At 39.2% G+C, this 21,691-nt stretch overlaps 1 protein-coding gene across 3 annotated transcripts in view; it reads left to right on the forward strand.

Annotated features, from left to right (window-relative positions):
• The first annotated feature begins 3,469 nt into the window (after window positions 1-3,469).
• Window positions 3,470-21,691, forward strand: part of LOC114284470 (uncharacterized) — a 32,651-nt gene continuing 14,429 nt past the window's right edge. For 2 of the 3 annotated variants that reach the window (XM_082911371.1, XM_082911370.1), the window contains exons 1-3: window positions 3,841-3,995; window positions 5,058-5,193; window positions 21,257-21,347. In XM_082911371.1, the coding sequence (XP_082767497.1) occupies window positions 3,863-3,995; window positions 5,058-5,193; window positions 21,257-21,347 (360 nt within the window). In that variant the 5' untranslated portion in view covers window positions 3,841-3,862. Of the gene's footprint in view, window positions 3,996-5,057; window positions 5,194-21,256; window positions 21,348-21,691 lie in introns of all 3 variants that reach the window. The other variant, XM_028227364.2, reaches the window with a different exon arrangement.

Below are 21,691 nucleotides of genomic sequence, written 5' to 3' on the forward strand. Positions count from 1 at the left end.
TATTTGTTCAAATTTTGAACATATGTGTGCTATCTTCAATTTGTTTCATCATCATCATCATCAACAACAACAACTAGCACAAAAAAAAACAAAAGGTAATATGTTGAGAGGAGATTTGGATCAAGCAACAAGAAAGAAAAAAAAAAGAGTAATCTGTTGAGAGAAATTTGTTGGAATCATCATGGCCAACAAGCATCTCATGTCCCTCAATGGTTATGCTTTCTACTTTGGTCGATATCTCTTTATCGCTTTCTCTCCATCCCTTTCTTCTTTATTTGGATTTGAGGAAAAAAAAGAAAGAAAAAAAACTCTCTCATCTCTTTTTTCTTGAACCAAACATACAGATACATCACCATCCCATTCCCTTACTAAAACCTACTCTCTCTTCGAGTACGTCCCCGTCATTTTATTGGTTTTTCGGTGAAGGTCTCTGAGGTTTAGAGAGAAGTGGTGAAAAACAAAAGAGGAGAGAGAGAGAGAGGTGGCAGCGGTGGCAGAGGAAGGAGAGGACAACACTGGGGGCTAAAGCAAGTGGATGAGGTAGATTGGTGGAGATGGAGCCTTCATGGAAGGGTAGAAGATTCATTGTCGATTGAAGCATCTGAGATCGAGAGGACGACGAAAGCTGGCGTGTCACGACCCAAACCCGCCCCTATAGATTTAGCATCATGACCAATCAGTAATTTGGGATTACCAAAGACCTGTTTAACAGGAATACAATAATAAGGGTTGCAGAAGCCAATAATTAATAAAATATAAGGTCCAATAAGCTGTGCAGACTTAAATGGAATAAAACAAACCAGTATATAAATATATATACATAAGTCCATGTAAAGCTTAGGATCAAATCCCATTAACAAAATAAAACCAGTCATAACAAAAGTCTTATGACTAAACTTTACACTTGATTACAATTTCAAAAGGGTGAACTCTGAACCACCCAAAAAGTCTTGACACTTGACAGTTTGGAACCTCACGGCGAGGCACGGTATTTGGCTTGACAAAACAGAGTTTAGGTTGACGCCACTAAGTCCGCTCTTGCACTTGATCACCTACATACATGAAACAATGAGGTAGAGCCTAGTGAATAATGTCAGTGTAAAGCGATTAAATGAATGAGATCCATAACTTATAAAATCAAAACAATGTTTTTAACATGATCAAAGTATTTTCTGGATACTTGTAATTAGAAATAAAGTTCCTCAAACCTTTAACCCTTTCATAGTTTAAGACATAGAGTGGTACATTTCCAAAAGCTTTATTAAACCTTTGACAAAATTCTATACAGAACATTTGTGTCGAAATGAAGCATTTATCATGTATACACATTTAGAATTCATAAAGTTCATCAACCGTTCTGAGTTACTTACATTCTGGGGTACAATAATACTAAACAAAATATTAGCAAAACGACTACAAAGGACCGAGGACATAAGCATAACGACCACTACGGATCGATGTATACATAACGATCGTAATGGATCGACGAAGACATAATGACCGTAATTGATCGACTTAGACATAACAACCACAACGGGTCAACGTATACATAACGACCACAATGGATCAACTTAAACATAACAGAGAGTTCCGTGAATCAAAGCATGTATTAATGGATGTCCCATTTGATGATCAAAAAAGGATCTCATTCATTCTTATCAAACTGAAGTTTTCAAAAACCTATCATATCATAATTATTTCGAAATTCCATAGCATAACTTAATGTTGCAGAAAATACTTATCACATTGGACATTTCGTAAACAAAACATAGATTTCATAAAACATCGTATAGCATAGCCATTTCAAAATGATTTCTACAAAAATATCTTTAAAAAGACGTTACTCACTGTGCTTAGTCGGACGATACTCCTCGTGCAAATGTCCTACACACCACATTCAAGCACAACGTCTTTAAACATATTTCACTCATTCAATCAGTTCTTTCGTTACCTAATTGTTCAGTTATTCCTATCCGTTCTTTAATTTCTTTCATGTTCATGATATGCAGATGAACTTGAAATACATATGAAAACCATGCAAATGGAGGCTCGGAAGTCAGAAATAAAACGGAGAGAAAACAAAATCGAGATTGCCCTATAGATTGCACGTGCTGTAGCCCTGGTCGCTCATACGGTGGATCTAGTCGCTCGTACGGAGCCAAAGCACAATGCAAAGTGAGGCAAGGGAAGGCTGGCTGCACGTGTGGGGCCTCAGACTGCATGTGCAGTCTGGGTTGAGTACAGTCCGAAAATCTGAATTTGAAGCTCAACCTTTGCACTCTCAACTTCAATTTTATGCAATTCAAAGCCCAAAACTCATATTGAATGAACAATTTCTAACTTCAAACTAAAACCATGACTTCAAAACAAAACCCAATTTTTCATTTAAAATATCAAACTCAAGAATTGATATATAAAATCATCATTCATGCATACTGGAGTTCTTTTTCTCAAAATCCATGAAGGTTTCCTCCTCAAGTCCCACAAAGCAAGCAAGAAACAAGTGTTTGAACATGAATAATGCCACACAAGTCTCAATCTTGAGTTAATTTCTTCGAGTCTTCCATATCAAGACATGTAAGTTCTAAACTTTCCAATACATCACCAATGCTCCTAATTAACCATGAATTCATCATAAGTAAACTTAGATCTTAGAAGATGATGAGTGCAGAAGTTTCAATTTCAACAAATTTGAGTGAAAAGCTTACCTTAAGTTAATAATTTGTGAAGATCAAGCCTAACTTCAATGTTTCCCTTGAGCTTCTCTTATTTCCCTCTTTGAAGCTCTAGAATTCTCTACACAAAGCACTAACTCTCTCTTGTTCTCTCTCACAAGTATCTATCTCCAACAAACCCACTTAATCTTTTTTTTTTTTTTTTTTAGATTTAATTATTGAGTAGGTTCAAAGAGTAATTAATTTACTAATTCTTTCTAAATTCTAGTTTGATGTAAGTTTAGCCTAATTAATTATATTGACTTTAAGTAAATTTAGTTTCACTTAATTAACTCAATTCTCATAATTTATCTTATACTCTAGCTTAAGTTAGACTAAATTTAATCATACCACATTGAATCAGGCTCTAATCACTCATTCCAAATATTTAAGTCTAACCTTATGGTTTACTAATTTAGACAGATTCAAATTCAAATTCTATACACATTTGTTCATCATGACACAATTCAAATAACACATGGCATATACTTAACATATAAGCACATAATCAAGACCAATTATTAATTAGCTTAATTAATCAAGAAGGTGGTTGTTACACGGCGACTTGAACGACGATCTAAAGAAGACAGTAAAGACAGTGGTGCGGATGTTGAAAAAGATGGAATTCTGGGCGACGACGGAGGTATGGCGGAGGTCGCCAGTGCGGATGAAGGTCTGGATGCGGCAGATGAGCAGTGGCTTGGCATCGAAGATGAAGACGCAATAGAGGAGAGAGAAAGAGAGAGAGATTTGATGAAAAAAGATAGAGATAGAAATATGAGATATGAGAGTGAGATAAAATCAACGCGTGGGAGGAACAAAAGATATGGAGGGGTAGTTTGGTCAATTTACAGAGCTTATTCGTATAAACATTGTTGTTTAATGCATGGATCTTTGAAAAAAAAAAAAATTTAATTTTAGACTTTTGACCCAAGTATTCTATTTTTTTTTTTTAAAAAAGAAAGTAATAGTTAAAATTAAAATTTTAAAATATTATTTTTTCAATTTTCAAATAATTACTTTTATTTTAATTATTTGCACCTTAAAAATTATAAATTCAGATTGTATTAAAACAATTTAACGTAATTTCTTAAAACAAATAAATAAATAAATAAAACAATATATAAACAGAGTTTCAATAGACTGATATGATTATTTGCCATCACCCAAAAATCTCATTTACCACTCCCTCTCTCCCTCTCTCCCTCTCTCCCAGGCTGGTATTGGATTTGCTTCTCATACCCATGGCGACAATCAGCATCGCTTCTGTTTCGATCCCAGGTAATTTCTTCAAATCTTGATTGGGAAATTTTTCGACAGTGCTGCAGCGTCTTTGTTGATTTCTATGTTCTTCATGTATTTATTAGTATAATAATAATAATAATAATAATAATAATAATAATAGTAATTCCAAAATGAACCATGTTCTTCTTTTTTTCTCTTTTAACGAAGGCATTATATCATACTTATAACACCTAGTAATCATCCTATGTGATTGCTTTAGTGTTTTCTCTATGTTTCAAACAGCGATTTCTAGAGATCGATTCCTTGGAGACTCTCTATTCTTCATCTGTGGAGAGTTGATCATACATGTAAAATCGTTGCATTGATTCTCTCTATTTTTTGTTTTTGTCTTTTCTTGTTATTCCCTAAATAAGTGTATCACGAAATATCTCGAAGCTGTCGCCGGACGACCAGAAAAGCGTAGGATTGATCGGTCGGTCGACTGGAAAAGGCTTCAAGATAATTTTCGCTAACAAAATTTCTTGGTCCGTAGCATTGCTGTTTATTATTCAACATGGCAGGATGGATGCGTGGTAAAATGAAGAAAGTAAATTAGGAGCGAATGATTTCGTGAGATGGTACAAGTGTAGCATATGTATTGTACTAAAAAAAAAAAACCAACAATGATTGAGACCTTTTTTTTGGGGACTCCCACAATCATTGATGGTGTGGGCCTACACATACATGAGTGGATCCCACACATTGTGGGTCTCAAAAAAAGGGTCCAAGCATTTTTAAAAAAAAAAAAAAATTGGTAGCGGCATATGCATAGAATGAGAAGAAAATGGACTGAGATGGTTTGTTCATGTACGAGGAATACCAATAGCTTTCACTAGTAATGAAGAGTAACATTGTCTACATTGAGAACAATTCTAGGGCAAAGGAAAGTTAAACCTCTCATATGCTAAGCCCCAAAACTTATACATAAGTAGTCTACTTGTGAACTAGATTATTCTCGATACTTTAAGAAAATTTTCTTACGAGACATTTTTTATGTTTTCTTTCATTTGAGGTGTAGATGAGTGTTTATAATGGTTAATTGTTCTGATTCTGGTGTAGGTGGATCCCATCTCAAATCACATGAACTTTGGTCCACAAAGTGCAATTCACTTGGTAATACATCAAGATTGACATATAAAAGGAAATCCAACCAACTACAAACCAACCACAACCTGTCTGTCCGTGCGGAGTACAAGTATGAAATTTTGTCTTCAATTTATGTGCAAGTCCTTTTAACTTTAGTATGAGTTGGAAGACTATTTTGATGATGATGTTTACCTTTCTAATGGAGACTTATAGATTATGTAAAAACTTATCTCGTCATGCATTGGTATTTAGTGTTGTAAGATTGTTGTACCCTCATTTTATTGTGGAATTTTCATTAGTTTATGGGGAGTAGGTATGTTCATGGAAATATGTTTATGAGTATTGTGCTTATAAGGATTGTGTGCATTATATTACACATCACAAAAAAGACACACACACACACACGCAAAAAAAAAAAAGAAGCTGTGTTGTACATTGCTAAATTAACTATTAGTTACATTTTCTTATGCGAGGCATGGTACTTACATCATATGCCATTGTAGCATTCATTAGGTTATGCTTTGTGCTCCCCACACCCTACTTGCTTTGTTTATCCGCCCTATTGAATTGTCTATTCCAGTAGTGGTTTAGTTGGACTGCCTTGTAAGTTTAGAGAAGAGTAAGTGTAAGCTTAGAGAAGAGAAAGAGATAGGGAATGAGTGAGACCTCATTCCCTTTTATATTAAGAATAAAGCATAATTACAGGAGTGCTATAAGGCACTAATTATTGGCCAGCTCATTATAGCCCATTACATCAGTCAAGGAATAAAAACAAATCAGAATAAAATATGTGAATATAATTTTCTTATTCTAACACTCCCTCTCAAGCTGGTACGAAGACATCTCTCATGCCCAGCTTGTTGAGAATGTCATGAAATGGTTTGCTCCCTATTCATTTGGTAAGAACATCTGCTAGTTGATCTTCAGTCTTCGCAAATAGAGTACATATGGTGCCACTAGTGAGTTTTTCCTTTATGAAGCGCCTATCAACCTCCACATGCTTGGTTCTGTCATGTTGGGTTATGAGTTATGTTGATCGCTACTTGTAAATACCCCATTTTTGACTGACCGTAAGACTCAGACGTCATCGATTGAGCGCTTGGTGATTGCGCATGTTGTGTTCGTTCTGAAGTTTCAGAGTTCTCGGCTAAGAGCCTTGCCTCCGGGTCTCGAAACTGTTTTTTGTGCTTTGACTCGGTTTGCGGACCAGGTCTTGTTTTCTCTTCCCGAAGGGAGGGAGAGGTCTTGTAGACCATCTCTTAGTAGTCGTAGACTACTTTTCGTGGTCGTAGGCTACTGTTCCCGTTTGGAGATTAGTTTTTGATTTTTGAGGCCGTGCGCCTCTGCTCGAGACCGCTTAACATTCTTCGTTTGGCACGGTTTTTGGGACACACCTTGTTTCCTCCCTCTAGAGGGACACTGTGGTCCGGGAGACCACTTCTGTGGCCGTATGCCACTTTTGGTGCTCAATAGCCAGTTTTCGGGGCACCCGGCCGCGCGTTTTGCCCCTCGAACTCTCGTTTTGCATCCGTGTTGGTTCATTTTTGGCATGAACCTTATTTTTCTTGTTTGGGAGGTGGTACAAGGGTGGGAGACCACCTTTTCTTCTTGGAGACCACTTTCTCCCCGCCAGCCGGTTTTCTTGTCGGGAAGTTGGTTTTCTTAGTTTTAGGGCCACATTTGCTGGTTTCCCACCACACCACTAGCTTGCTTTCAAAGTGGAGACCACCAAATGGAGCCACCGACCAGTTTTTGTGTGGGAGACCACTTGCCCTGGTCGGCCCCTTTCCTCCTATTTTGTCTGTTTGAGTGGGTGCCAGCTGGAAGGCACAGATTGGATCCTCCATACATGTGTATGGAGGATTTGCACCCTTGCTTTAGCTTCTTGAGGAAGCTTGAACACTTGTTCTAGTTTCTTGAGAAAGTTTGAACCTTTGCTCTAGCTTCTTGAGGAAGCTTGAACCTTTGCTTCTCTGTAAGAGAGGGCCTCTCTCTTCTTATACTAGGTTCCAAAAAAATTTGTTTAAGGCAAGAATATATCCCTCTCTATATCTCACTATTTTGAGCTCCAAAGTGTGTGATTCTTGGCCCTTTGCACACCACCTCATAGCCTAACACTTCCACCATCAACCTAAGGTTCTTGGAGGCCATTTTCAGAGGTTAAGGAGCTGTGTTTTGGGTCCAGAAGTTGCTGGTTTTTGTTGAGCTTCAAGGGTAACTGATTTTCTTCCTTTTTAAGCTCTATTTTGATCATTCTCTTAGCCTTATTTGCATGCATATTTAGGCTTCGTTGTCAACTGAGAAAAGCTTCATTTTTAAGTGTTTTTCATGTTTGTTTAAGGCCATTTTGTTGTTGGGGGTCATCTACCCCCCCTTGCATGCTCTATTTTGCCTTGTTTTGAGTCATGCCTTAGGGCCTTTGTGTTGACCTTTGCTTGGCCCTTTAGCCATTGAAATCCAGCGGATTTTCAGTGGTTGGTATGTGGTTTTGAGGGCCAAAATCAGAGAGGGGTGACCCTCTCTCTCCTTGTTTTGTCTACTAGCATTTTTGGCCTTACAAAGGAGCCTTTGTTTTCACACTTCCAAGCCTTGGTTCAGGCCCCTTTTGGTGACTTTTAGGGCCTGCCTAGGCTTTGTCCAGAGTTGGTGTTGTCCTCTAGGGTTCGCCTCTTGCATCTGTGGAATAACCCTCTTCACAGCTTATCAAAGGAGCATGTCATTCTTGCATGCATTGGTCATGTTTCAGTGGGTTTTTGGTCATTATTTGGCATGTCATACCTCTGTCTTTGGCTGGTTTATTGGCCTCTTGAATGCTTTACATGCTTGTAGTGTAAACCATGCTCACTAGCTTACATTGCATGTTGTTTTGGCCATCGATTCTAGCATATTTTGGCCATACTTCAAACTAATTTTGTTCATCTTTTGGGTTGCCTTAGCTCTGTTTTGAGGCCTCTTGGTCGAATGATGCTTGCCATGCATACTTGTAGTGTAATATCCTTGTCTAGCCTTGAGTTTTGGAGGCCCTTGCCTGCTTATCTTGAGGTGTTTCCATGTCTTAGCATCATTGAGCATGTTATTTCATAGCGTATAAGGTTGCCATATTCCCATGTTTATCACTCTTTAAATGCGTTTGAGAGTTGTGCTTGTATGCCTCATTTATGGACCATTGCATGAGCTTCATTTTTGTACCTTTCAAACCATCATCTTAGTCCATTTTGCTACTGTTTTGGGCCTGTATAGGGACTGTTTGGGGTTGGTTTAGTCATTTGAGCATTGCTTTGCATACCTCTAGTGTAATGTGTTTCACTAGTTTCGGTATTTGGGCCTCCCAATATGCATTGTGTGAGTTGTTTGCGTGATACGAGACCATTTTGTATGTCATTTCAGAGCTGGAACATGTGTTGTTGTATGCCATATTTCATCCTTTCCATGCTTTCATACAGTTGTATCTTGTGCCCTAGGCTTTGGGCCCTTGCATCTTGCATGTTTGCATGTGTTTTGTTGCCTCATTTTCATCATGTATGGCCATTGATTTGGGTGCGGCTGAGGTCCATCCATCTTGGTTTAAGTCCATCTTGCATTGTGTATGCCATATAGTCCATGTTATAGCATGTTCGATCATTGCATTGCGTATGTCTCGTTCATAACATTGCGTATGTTAGCGCATTGTGTATGCATGCCATATAATCCACGTGCATTGAGCATGCCCTTGATTAGTCCATAACATTGTGTATGCTAGTTGCATGCTTGCATGTCATCCTTTGCATGTTTGCATCACTTAGTCGCATTACATTTAGGATTGCATACTAGAGTTGCATTTGTATATGCCATGCCATTCTACTTGTTGCATTGTGTTTGGAATAGGAGTTAGTCCAAACACGGGAAACGAGAAACGTTTCATACTCTAAGCGATGAAACGTGCCTCGATTTCCGGTCGCCGACACTCTTGACCATCCATGATGGAGTTGTTGGTTTTAATTGCTTATATGTGCATTCATATCCCATTGAGTCGTGCAATTTAACTCCTCGGCCATCATGCATCGGGATGCGTGATTGGTGGCCCGAGGATCGAGGACTACACTCCCTAGAGCTTATGCAATGATGGGGAGAATGGTCGGGCACACATGTTGAAAATACCTTGCCTTCTCTCTCTCTTGCCTTTGTTGCAGAAAAAGCAAAAACCAGGAGAATGAATTGGTTGGCCGACTAGGTTTTCTGGCAGGCCGACCACCTTTTCTGGTCTTCACCACCAAGGGTGGTCGGCAGGTGGTCTCCCTTGCCCATAGCTGGTCGGCAGCCTTCCCAGAGCTTCCCTGGGTGGAGTTTCATCTCTCTGGAGCCTCGTGCAACTTTTTGAAATCAATTGCAAACAAAGGCGAGTCGAGGCATCGCGATGGATTTCTCGACAAGGCGACTCGGGCATGCATGCATCCTTTATCATTCAAGGTAGAGCTGAGGCCATCCATTTCATGTAGCTTGCATGCTAGTTTATTTGCTTCCTTAGTTAAATTTGTTAATTAGCTAGTATTGTGTAATAATTAGCTGTAATTCGTTATTCATTTGGGTTGTGTAATAATTAGTTTAATTAGCTCAGATTAGCTAGTGTTGGTTGTGTATTATTCATTCGAACCCTCCGAGGAGGGCAATGTTGTAATAAGTGTGCGTGTGTGTGATGTGTCTTCCAACCCCACGTCTTTTTCCCTTTCATTTACTAGCTTATGATGGTTAGTTTTAGGGCACGTTTCAATTAGCATCCTTATGTTCGTATGTTTGCATCCATTCATCTGTTTTGCATGCACCGGGCTCGGCGCATCATACTAACTGCATCGTATTTTCATTCCAAGTTGAATACATGTTACCTGTAGCATCTCATATGCCATCTTAGAATAGCCGAGCCTATCTTAGTTACATTCTTGCATGTGTTGCATTAGGCATCTCAGCATAGTTAGGATTCACGCATGTTTTCTAATTAGCTTCTTTCTTTGGCTTGAAGTACTCGGTAAGTGTTTATGCTTTAGCATCCTTGCATGCGTGTGAGTGACTGCCATGATAGTATGCTTACCATGAGGTTATGTGCTTATGTGATATAACTGCCTGAATGCCTGTGGGTGAAGGTTGGGTTCCTTGAATTGGAATAATTCATCGAAACTCGTGTTTTAGCCTACTTGCGAGTAGCAAAGTTGCTGGAAATTGTGTTAATGTATAGAATATGATAGTGGTGTTGGTGGTAGATAGTGGCATGTATAGAATATGATAGTGGTGTTGGTGGTAGATAGTGGCATGTATATAATATGATAGTGGTAGATAGTGGTAATATATAATATGTAAGTGGCATATAATGGGTTATGATGATGTTTGTAATATCTCCTATATAAGGAGTGTCATTTGGTCTTGTAAGATAAGAAGTTTTGAATATAACAGAAATATATTCCTTCTTCCGCATATTTTCTAAGTTGGTATCAGAGCAACAAAAAACACAGCAGCCCGAAAACCGTCATAGCCATGTCGGAAGTCACGTCCCAAACCACTTCAACCCCTGCCGCTGCCATTCCGGTGAAAACGTTCAACTCTCACTCTGTCCAAATCACCACCATCCGCCTAAATGGTGATAATTTTCTCCGCTGGTCACAATCTGTCCGGATGTATATCCGTGGGCAAGGAAAGATCGGTTACATCACTGGTGACAAGAAGGCTCCTGCTGTTAATGATCCGCTGTTCGACAGTTGGGACGCTGAAAACTCCATGGTTATGACATGGTTGGTCAATTCCATGGAGGAGGATATAAGCTCTAATTACATGTGCTATACTACTGCACAAGAATTGTGGGATAATGTTAGTCAGATGTATTCTGACCTAGGAAATCAATCTCAAGTTTTCGAATTAACTTTGAAGTTGGGAGAGATTTGTCAAGGAGATGATTCCGTCACCAAATATTTCAATTCGTTGAAAAGGTTGTGGCAGGATCTTGACATCTTCAACACATACGAATGGAAATCGGTTGACGACTGCAACCACCACAAGAAAACTGTGGAAGACAGCCGTATTTACAAGTTTCTTGCCGGCCTCAACATTGAGTTCGATGAAGTGCGAGGAAGAATTATTGGCAGACCTCCTCTCCCATCCATTGGCGAAGTATTTGCCGAAGTCAGAAGGGAAGAGAGCCGAAGGAGCGTCATGCTTAAGAAAAAAGGTACTGGTGAATCAATTGAAATTTCTGCTTTAATTAGCGATGTTGCGGCCAACAAGGCTGCAAATTACCAGCGCAGGTTTGATGATAAGCCACGGGTCTGGTGTGATTTTTGCAACAAGCCTCGCCATACACGCGAAACGTGTTGGAAGATCCATGGCAAACCTGTCAACTGGAAAAGCAGCAAACAAGGAGAGAAGAATCGTGGCTTTCCTACCGCTAATGAAGCCGATTCAGGTCCCTTCAACAAAGAGCAGATTGATCAACTCTTAAAGCTGATAAAATCCAACTCCTCATCCGGTACTCCTAGTGTTTTGTTGGCACAAACAGGTAGAAATCCTAAAGCCTTCTCTTGCCTAAACTTCTCTCCGTGGATCATAGATTCCGGTGCTTCCGATCACATGACTAGTTTTTCCCATTTATTTAGTACCTATTTCCCTTGTTCTGGTCATGACAAAATCAGAATAGCCGATGGTAGTTTTTCACCTATTGCAGGAAAAGGATTTATTAAACTAACTGAGAAAATTAATCTCAATGCTGTTCTTCACGTCCCCAACTTAGCCTGTAACCTTTTGTCTGTCAGTAAACTATCTAAGGATTCTAATTGTCGTGTTACATTTTTTGAATCCCATTGTGAATTTCAGGACCAGAACTCGGGGATGATGATTGGGCGTGCTAGGATGCTTGAAGGTCTTTACTACTTTGATGAAGTACCTGTTAGTAATAAAAAAGCTCAGAGCTTTAATAGTACTAGTTCAATCTCTGTTCGAGAAAAAATAATGCTATGGCACTATAGGCTAGGACATCCTAGTTTTCTTTATCTGAAACATTTATTTCCAGAATTATTTAAAGGGATTGATTGTTCTTCTTTTCATTGTGAAAGTTGCATTTTTGCAAAATTTCATCGCTCTACTTATTTGCCAAAACCTTACCAAGCTTCAAAACCTTTTTATTTGATTCATAGAGATGTTTGGGGCCCTTCTAAAATCACTACTCTTTCTGGTAAAAGATGGTTTGTTACATTTATTGATGACCATACCCGCTTATGTTGGATTTATTTGATGAATAAAAAATCTGACGTGAAAAATTTATTCACAAATTTTTACAATATGATTGAAAACCAATTTCAAACCAAAATCGGTATTTTACATTCTGATAATGGAACAGAATATTTCAATGAGCAGTTGGGTGAGTTTTTGGAAAAAAAAGGAATTTTTCATCAATCTACATGTCGGGATACCCCTCAACAAAATGGCATTGCAGAACGAAAAAATAAACATCTACTTGAAGTAGCACGTGCTATAATGTTTTACATGCATGTTCCTAAATATTTATGGGGTGAAGCAATTTTAACAGCCTCTTATTTGATAAACAGGATGCCTACAAAGGTGTTAACATACAAAACACCTTTTGATTGTCTCAAAACTTTTTTTCCTGACACGAGGTTGTTTTCTGATTTACCCGCCAAAGTTTTTGGATGTACTGCCTATGTTCATGTTCCCAGTCAATTTCGTTCAAAACTTGACCCCCGTGCTATAAAATGTGTTTTTTTGGGTTATTCCTCAAACAAAAAGGGGTATAAGTGTTTCGATCCTCAAAACAAGAAATTTCATGTGAGTATGGATGTGTCATTTGTGGAAACAAAATCCTATTTCCCCAACACTTCTCTTCAGGGGGAGACAAGTGGAGTAGAAGACCGTTTTTGGGATATTTCTATCCCGCTCCCCAATGTCATTTATCCTACACAAAAACCACATCTGTCTGATAATGATCACTTAGGAGAACCAAGTTCTATGGTGCCTAGTCAAGAAGATTCTTGTTTAGGGGGAGAAGTACTACAAAATGATCTAAATCCTGAGCTTCAGGTTTATACTAGGAAACGATTTCATCTGAGGAATAATGACCCGAATGTCCATCCTAATGACCCGAATGTCCACCCGAGTTCTGGCATCGAAATTTTAGGTAATCCTATTCCTTCTATTTCCGACCTTGATGTTCCTATAGCAATTAGGAAAGGTGTCCGAAATTGCATTAAACATCCTATTGCAAATTACCTCTCCTATCAAAGACTGTCTAAAAACCATAGAGCTTTCACATCTAGGATTTCACACTTGTTTGTTCCAAGGAATATACAGGAAGCATTGGATGATCCGAATTGGAAATTAGCAGTCATGGAGGAGATGAATGCTTTAAGGAGAAGTGGTACTTGGGAGATAGTTGATCTACCCAAAGACAAGAAAACAGTTGGGTGTAAATGGGTGTTTACGATAAAATGTAACGCAGATGGAAGCGTTGAGAGATACAAGGCGAGACTGGTGGCTAAAGGCTTCACTCAAACTTATGGAATCGACTATCAGGAGACGTTTGCTCCTGTTGCTAAAATAAATTCCATCAAAGTACTGTTATCTCTTGCAGTAAATTCAGATTGGCCTCTACATCAACTTGACATTAAAAATGCATTTCTCAATGGTGATCTTGAGGAGGAGGTGTTCATGAGCCTACCACCGGGATTTGAGCAGAGACTTGGAAACGACAGAGTATGCAGATTGAACAAGTCAATATACGGACTCAAACAATCACCAAGAGCGTGGTTTGAACGCTTTGGGAAGGCAGTTATCAGTTGTGGTTTCTCGCAGAGTCAAGCAGATCACACAATATTTTATAAACATTCAAAAAACAGTAAAATTGCAATTTTGATTGTTTATGTTGATGACATCATTTTAACTGGTAATGATGAAGCAGAGTTAGCAGCCCTCAAAGAGAAACTCGCAAAAGAATTTCACATTAAGGATCTGGGAGCCCTCAAGTATTTCCTCGGAATGGAATTTGCAAGATCCAAGGAAGGTATATTCGTTAATCAGAGAAAATATGTTCTTGATCTCCTTGGAGAAACAGGTATGCTTGGTTGTAAGATGGTGGAGACTCCGATCGAGCCTAACTTGAAGTTACAAGCTGCTAAGGCTGAAGAAGTCAAAGAGAGGGAACAATATCAGCGACTTGTAGGGAAATTGATTTACTTGTCTCATACGCGGCCTGATATTGCCTTTGCAGTCAGCATGGTAAGTCAGTTCATGCACTCACCAGGGGCAGAGCACTTTGAGGCCGTTTATAAGATCTTAAGATATTTGAAAGGAACTCCAGGGAGAGGCTTACTGTTCAAGAAACATGGACATCTTCAAGTTGAAGTATACACAGATGCAGACTGGGCAGGAAGTGTTACAGACAGGAGATCAACATCCGGATACTGCTCCTTTGTAGGTGGGAACCTAGTTACATGGCGGAGTAAAAAACAGAATGTGGTAGCTAGAAGTAGTGCAGAAGCAGAGTTCAGAGCTGTTGCCCATGGAATCTGTGAAGTAATGTGGATTAAAAGAATTCTTGAAGAATTAAAGCTTTCTCACCCGACACCTATGAAGGTCTATTGTGACAACAAAGCAGCTATATCTATAGCTCATAATCCAGTTCTACATGATCGCACAAAACATATAGAAGTGGATAAACATTTCATCAAAGAGAAAATCATTGCTGGCATAATCTGTATGACCTACCTTCCAACAGGTGAACAATTAGCTGATGTGCTAACGAAGGGACTACACAAGAAGCAATTTGATAAGCTGACTAGCAAGCTGGCTATGGAAGATATCTTCAAACCAGCTTGAGGGGGAGTGCTGGAAATTGTGTTAATGTATAGAATATGATAGTGGTGTTGGTGGTAGATAGTGGCATGTATATAATATGATAGTGGTAGATAGTGGTAATATATAATATGTAAGTGGCATATAATGGGTTATGATGATGTTTGTAATATCTCCTATATAAGGAGTGTCATTTGGTCTTGTAAGATAAGAAGTTTTGAATATAACAGAAATATATTCCTTCTTCCTCATATTTTCTAAGTTAATCCATTTTCAAAACAAACGGATATGCGATGCTTTGTTTCAACTTAGGCAATCTAGTCTATACTTGTATGCTGTGCGCATCACATAGTAATTCTAGGTTAATAACCGAAATAAGAGCACATGTGTTTTCAAAAACAAGACATCATGCTTAGTAGTGGCCGATCTTTGATCGGGCGAGCGGGGGTGCTCATAAAATGACCTTCCCCAATCGTACCCAAGTTCCCGAGCCGAGACAACTTTGGTGATGACGGACATGTGGCCTTAGGCACGAGTCAGAGTTTTTTAAATATTCCCAAAATAAAATATTTAGGTGGCGACTCAGTATCCGGCAAAGTAGTCCATGTTTGGCACTTCTTTCTAAAATCAGTTTTTCAAAATGATTTGCCGGATTTGGACTCTTTGGTGATTTATCGATCTTGCGTTGCATTTTGCGAGATTAGATTCATAACCGTGACATCGAGTCCGAACTGTAATGAGCCCAATGAACAAAATGGGATTTTCCCGAGACGTTCGGGGACGTCTACACTACTTTGTTATCACAGTACAATCTCATGGAATCAGTCTGATGGATTGCTAAGTCTTCCAACAATAGTCTAATCCATAGCAACTCACATACACCCTGTGTCATAGCTCTGAATTCTGCCTTAGCACTAGATCTAGCAACCACATTCTGTTTCTTACTTTGCCATGTGATGAGGTTGCTTCCAACAAATGTGCAATATCCAGAGGTTGATCGTCTGTCAGTAACTGATCCAGTCCAATCCGCATTAGTAAATGCCTTCATACCGAGATATCCATGTTTCGAGAAATAGAGACCCTTTGCAGCAGAAGTCTTTAGGTACCTCAGAATTCTCATAACTGTCTCTAAGTTGGAAGTTCTAGGAGCATGCATAAACTGGCTAACCATGCTTACTACAATGGCAATGTCTAGACGCAAGTGAGATAAGTATATGAGTTTGCCCACTAGCCTCTGGTATCTCCACTGGCTCTCCCTCTTGATCCTCAGTTTTTGGCCCGGTTCTAAAGGTGTATTACATGGTCTACCTCCAAACATCACAGTTTCTTTTAGCAAGTTAAGTACATACTTCCTTTGGCATATGAAGATGCCAACCTTGGACCGAGTTACTTCAATGCCCAAGAAATACTTCAAATTACCCAAATCTTTGATTTCAAACTCCTTGGCTAAGTATTCCTTCAACTGAGGGATCTCTTCAACATCATCCCATGTCAGAACAATATTATCAATATAAACAATAAGAGTTGTGGTCTTACCACAAGGGGAGTGTTTCACAAATAAGATATGATCAGCTTGACTTTGCTTGAACCCATATCTCTGCATAGCTTGAGCAAACCTTTAAAACCAAGCCCTAAGAGATTGCTTTAGCCCATAAAGTGATTTCCGGAGCTTGCACACTTTACCTTTGGACTTAGCATCCTCAAAACCAGGAGGAATATCCATATATACCTCTTCTTCTAGGTCTCTATGAAGGAAGGCATTTTTCACATCAAACTGATGAAGTGGTCAATCCAAATTTGCTGTAAGAGAGAGTAGCATTCTCATAGAGTTTATCTTAGCAACCGGTGCAAATGTCTCTTGGTAATCTACCTCATAAGTCAGAGTGAAGCTCTTAGCAATCAGTTTTGCTTTGTACCATTCTATGAAACCGTCTGCTTAGTGTTTTACAGTGTGCACCTACTTACACCCAATTGGATTTTTTCCTTTAAGTAACTTCACTAACTTCCAAGTGCCATTCTTACTGAGAGCTCTCATCTCCTCCATGCCAAGTTGTTAGGCAGACTAACAGAAGAAATCTTTGATAGAAAGGCTTTAAATGAGGGAGACAGATTAGAATAAGAGACATGATTAGTAATAGGATGTTGAGTACATGACCTAACCCCCGTCCTATTAGCAATGAGAATATCAAGATCTAAAAACTCAGGAATAGAAGCATTAGAATTACCTAGACTCTTAGGAGAGAAGGGTGAGGAAGTAGTCTCTTGCATCTAGGTGACTTTCTTTCTATTCTTGCCCTTGACATAAACTTAGTTTGCTTCCTTTTCCACAACAACTGCAGGCTCATCATCCTTTATCTATTCAACCACTGGCGGTAGTGAAACAGGAATCTCTTCACACCAAAGCTCCCCTTAAAGGGATGATTGTGACACTAGGGAGGTTAGAAAGTAAGACTGAGACTCAAAGAAGGTGACATCTACGGAGACGAACCATTTGCGAGTAGGAGGATAATAACACTTGTAACCCTTTTGAGTGGCAGAATAATCCAGAAAAACACACTTAAGAGACTGAGGATCCAATTTACCACGGTGGGGTGAATGATTATGGGCAAAACAAACACAGCCAAAGGTCTTAGGTGGAATGGAGAACCCAGAAGAGGTGGACCAGAACAAAACTTGAAGAGGGGTTTGTATTTGAAGGACTTGGACAGGAAGACGATTAATCAAATAAGCCGCAATGAGACCGCTTCCCCCCAATAAGATCGAGGAACACGCATTTCAAAAGATAGATAACGGGCCACATCAAGAAGATGGTGATTTTTTCGTTCGGCAACACCATTTTATTGAGGGGTATTAGTGCATGAAGTTTGATGAATAATACCATGAGTGGTGAAATAACTGGCAAGACCAAAGTCAATATATTTTCCTCCATTATCAGAATGCAAAATTTTGACAACCGCTCCAAACTGAGTGCGCACCATTTTATGAAAGTTTTGAAATGTAGAAAACATCTCACTTTTATCTTTCATTAGATATACCCAAGTGGCTCTAGAACAATCATCTATGAAAGTAGCAAGCCATTTTTAACCTTTTAAAGACACAAAACGTAAAGGACCCTATACATTAGAATGAATCAAAGCAAATGGAATTGAACTTTTATTAATAGAAAGAGCAAAAGAAGCTCTGTGTTGTTTTCCAAATTGACAAGAGTCGCACTGAAAACCAGGCAAATTATTTTTCTCAAAAACAAAAGAAAATAAATGCTTAAGTAGTAAAAAGGAAGGATGTCCTAAACGACGGTGCCACAGCTAAAGGTCTTCCTTGGTGGATGGTAACTGAATAGGTGAATGAGCCAACTTATTTGTCTGATCCAGAATGTAGAAACCATGTTTCGCTCTGCCACTGCAAATCTTCTTCCTCGTGATAAGGTCCTAAAAAGGACAATAATCAGGAAAAAAACGTTACACTACAATTCGGATTACGAGTAATACGACTCAAAGATAAAAGATTAACACTAAAATTGGGAACATGGAGGACAGAGAATAAAAGAAGGGATGAGGTGGCATGAATTAAACCTTTTCTTGACATAGACGAAATGGTACCATCAGCAATATGCATTTTTTTCTAACCTAAGGAGGGGTTATACTCTGAGAACAAATGAGATGAACTAGACATATAGTCGGAAGCACCAAAATTAATAATCCATGGCACAGTCGTATGAGATAGCAATGCACATGAGGAAGCCAACTTACCTGAATTGGTAAAGGAAGAAGAGGATACAACTGTGGTGGAAGTGGAGGCTTGACGGCCTAGCAAGCTATCTCAAAATCTGAGGCAGATAACCCCGAAATATTAGCAGTAGGTGAGACAACTAGAGATGAAGATGGTGGCTCAACCGTGTTTGAAAGATGTGCCCGAGCATTGGCCCCACGGCCTCTAGACTGACCATACCTACCCCCTCGAGTACCAGGATGGTCTCCTTAGCCACCAAAAGGAGTCCCACGGAGCTTCTAACAAGTCTCTCATGTGTGTCGAGGTCTACGGTAGTAGTCACAGAAAAGATTATCTGTCTCAGAGAAAGGTCGAGAGCCACGAGTCACACGCTCTCCATCACGAGGGGGTGCAAAAACCAAGGCCGAGCGATCAGTAGTGGCAGAAGGAAGCATCGCATAGCAGTGACTCCTCATTCTGCACAAAAACATAGGCTTCCTGGAGAGAAAGAAGCACGTCCATGTCAAGTACTCTGCTTCGAACTGAATCATACTCCACATTGAAGCCTTCTAAGAACTTGAAGATCCACTCTTGTGCCACAAATTTCGGGTAACCGGCAGAATCAGTGGGACAGATAGGCTTGTAATCCTGAAGGTGATCAAGTCGCTTTCACTTATTGCTAAAGAAGGTAAAATATTGGAGGATAGTCATCTCACCTTGTACCGACTTTTTAATGTAGCAACGTAACTCGAAAACCTGTGAGAAGTTTCCTTTCTTGGAGTAAGTAGTAGCTGCAGCCTCCCAAATATCCTGAGCAGTGTCCATAGACAAATAGCCCTCTCCAGTCTGTGGTACCATAGAATGTATCAACCATCCCATGATCAGAGAGTTGGTGATCTCTCACTGATCATAACTAGGATCCGTGGTACTGGGTGCCTGTATCCTTCCATCAACATAGTCCATCTTTCCTTTGCTCTTCAAAAAAATAGTCAAACTCTGCGACCAGGCTAGATAATTCTGACCATCGAATAAAAAGGTGGTGATTTTTAGGCCAGGGTTGAGGTTATCAGTCATAGTAGGAGGTATATTGGAACTTTCGCTCTTAGGTGGCTGAGAAGTAGTGGACTCACTAAGGAAATCTGCCATGGATACTCTCCTATGTAACTCTCAAACACAGTGGCAATCACAAACCTGGAAGATAATACTGGAAGGAAAGACACAACTACCACTATGAAAGCATAACAAATTGAGAACTCATAGAATTTTTTTTTTTTTTTTTTTAAAGAAAAGAGAGAAGAAGGTTTTATAGATGTATATGCCACGACAAGAGCGTAACCCATTTGTTAGACACCAGTCAACCAACCAGGAGACAAAGAAGCCAATGGACTGAACTAGGAGTTGATTGGAAGTGGTCTACGGAGCCTCCAGGATTGTCGACAGACCTATAAAGGACAGGCTAGGGCTGCCAACAGGCCTAGAGGAGGACAGAGAAGGCTTCAGCTGCCATGGTAGAGAGCCGACTGACCTTCGGCTTAACTGGGTTAGGGCTGAATGACCAAGAGCTTTCTTCAGTTGGCTTGGGTAGGGGTCGGCTGTCCCATGCGAGGGTTTGGGTGGCCTAGGCAGTCCTTCGGTGGAAGTAAAGTGGCTGTGATTGGTGTTAGGTTCCTCCTATTGTGGCTCTGATACCACGTAAGTTTAGAGAAAAGAAAGTGTAAGTTTAGAGAAGAGAAAGAGATAGGGAATGAGTGAGATCTCATCCCTTTTATATTGAGAATAAAACATAATTACAAGAGTGCCATAAGGCATGAATTACGGGCCAGCTCATGACAGCCCATTACATCAATCAAGGAATAAAAACAAATCAGAATAAAATATTTGAATATAATTTCCTTATTCTAACCACGGGCAGATAGAGACCCTCATATTTGCAGCTTGCTGTATTTGGTAGTCAAATATGAGTTGCAATATTGATATTCCTTGGGATTCTATATGTTGACTACGGTTGTTGCTTATCCACTAATTCCACTTTACTAATGTAGTTTTAATTATTTCAAAAGGCAGATTCAACCAATAAGCTGCGTGCAGCATGGATGTTTCTGTGTAATTGCTTATCCCAATGCTCTTTAATGGTAGTTGTATAAGGCTTATATAATCTCTTTTTTTCTTCTTGAAAACATTCTTAATAGCTATGTGTGCCCCGCATGACCTCATAAGCATATCTCATAGAAGGCTTTCATCTCCATCAACAATATGCAAGAATTGCATGAGTGGCTCAACAATCTTAACAATGATTAAGCAATCATTCAAAACTTCTTATCTAGAATGATAGAAACAACTTCTTTTGCTCTCTTCTCTTTTGCATAGCTTGATTAATTTGCTTTTTGTATATGTCTTGTGTCTGTATTCCTGCTGCTTAGATGAGATGAGATATATACTGGTGGGCCTTGTCTTCTAGCCTTCTAGGTAGAAGGTGGTGTTTTCATTTTGCAAATTTATATTACTGTTTCCTTATTTCTTGATTAGCGTCTCACGTTAAGAATTTTATTTGTGATAATTATACTGCTCTATGTCTACTCAAAGTACAACTTTTTTTATTTTTATTTTTATTTTTTGGCTATCATTTCTTTTGTTGTATGCAGTGATCGTAGAGGTGGAGGAGGTGACTTTGTTGCAGGTTTCCTTGTGGGAAGTGCATTGTTTGGAACTCTAGCATATATTTTTGCTCCCCAGGTGATTATATAGCTTAGCTTCCATTAAGCTTTAATCTGTTATCTCCACCAATTAGCACCCAGCTATTCCTATGTAATAAAGTAATAGTCTACAGGTGTGAGAGTTCAATTTGTGACTCTACAAGAACGACACCGTTTTTTCCCTTGTCAATTATGTGAAAGAATGTTCTATTTATTCCGAAAAAAAAAAAAAGAAAGTGAAAGATTGTTCATGTTGAGAATTAGTTGCCACATGCCTTTATTCTGAATACAGGTAACTTGAGTTGACAGTATACACACCTACATGTACTATTATATGTTTGGGAGTATTAGGTTCAGTTTTGGATAGTGAACAACCCCCCTTTC

The sequence above is a fragment of the Camellia sinensis genome, unplaced genomic scaffold (assembly GCF_055761805.1).
Source record: "Camellia sinensis isolate YWXY unplaced genomic scaffold, ASM5576180v1 Unanchor11, whole genome shotgun sequence".
Classification (NCBI taxonomy): domain Eukaryota; kingdom Viridiplantae; phylum Streptophyta; class Magnoliopsida; order Ericales; family Theaceae; genus Camellia; species Camellia sinensis.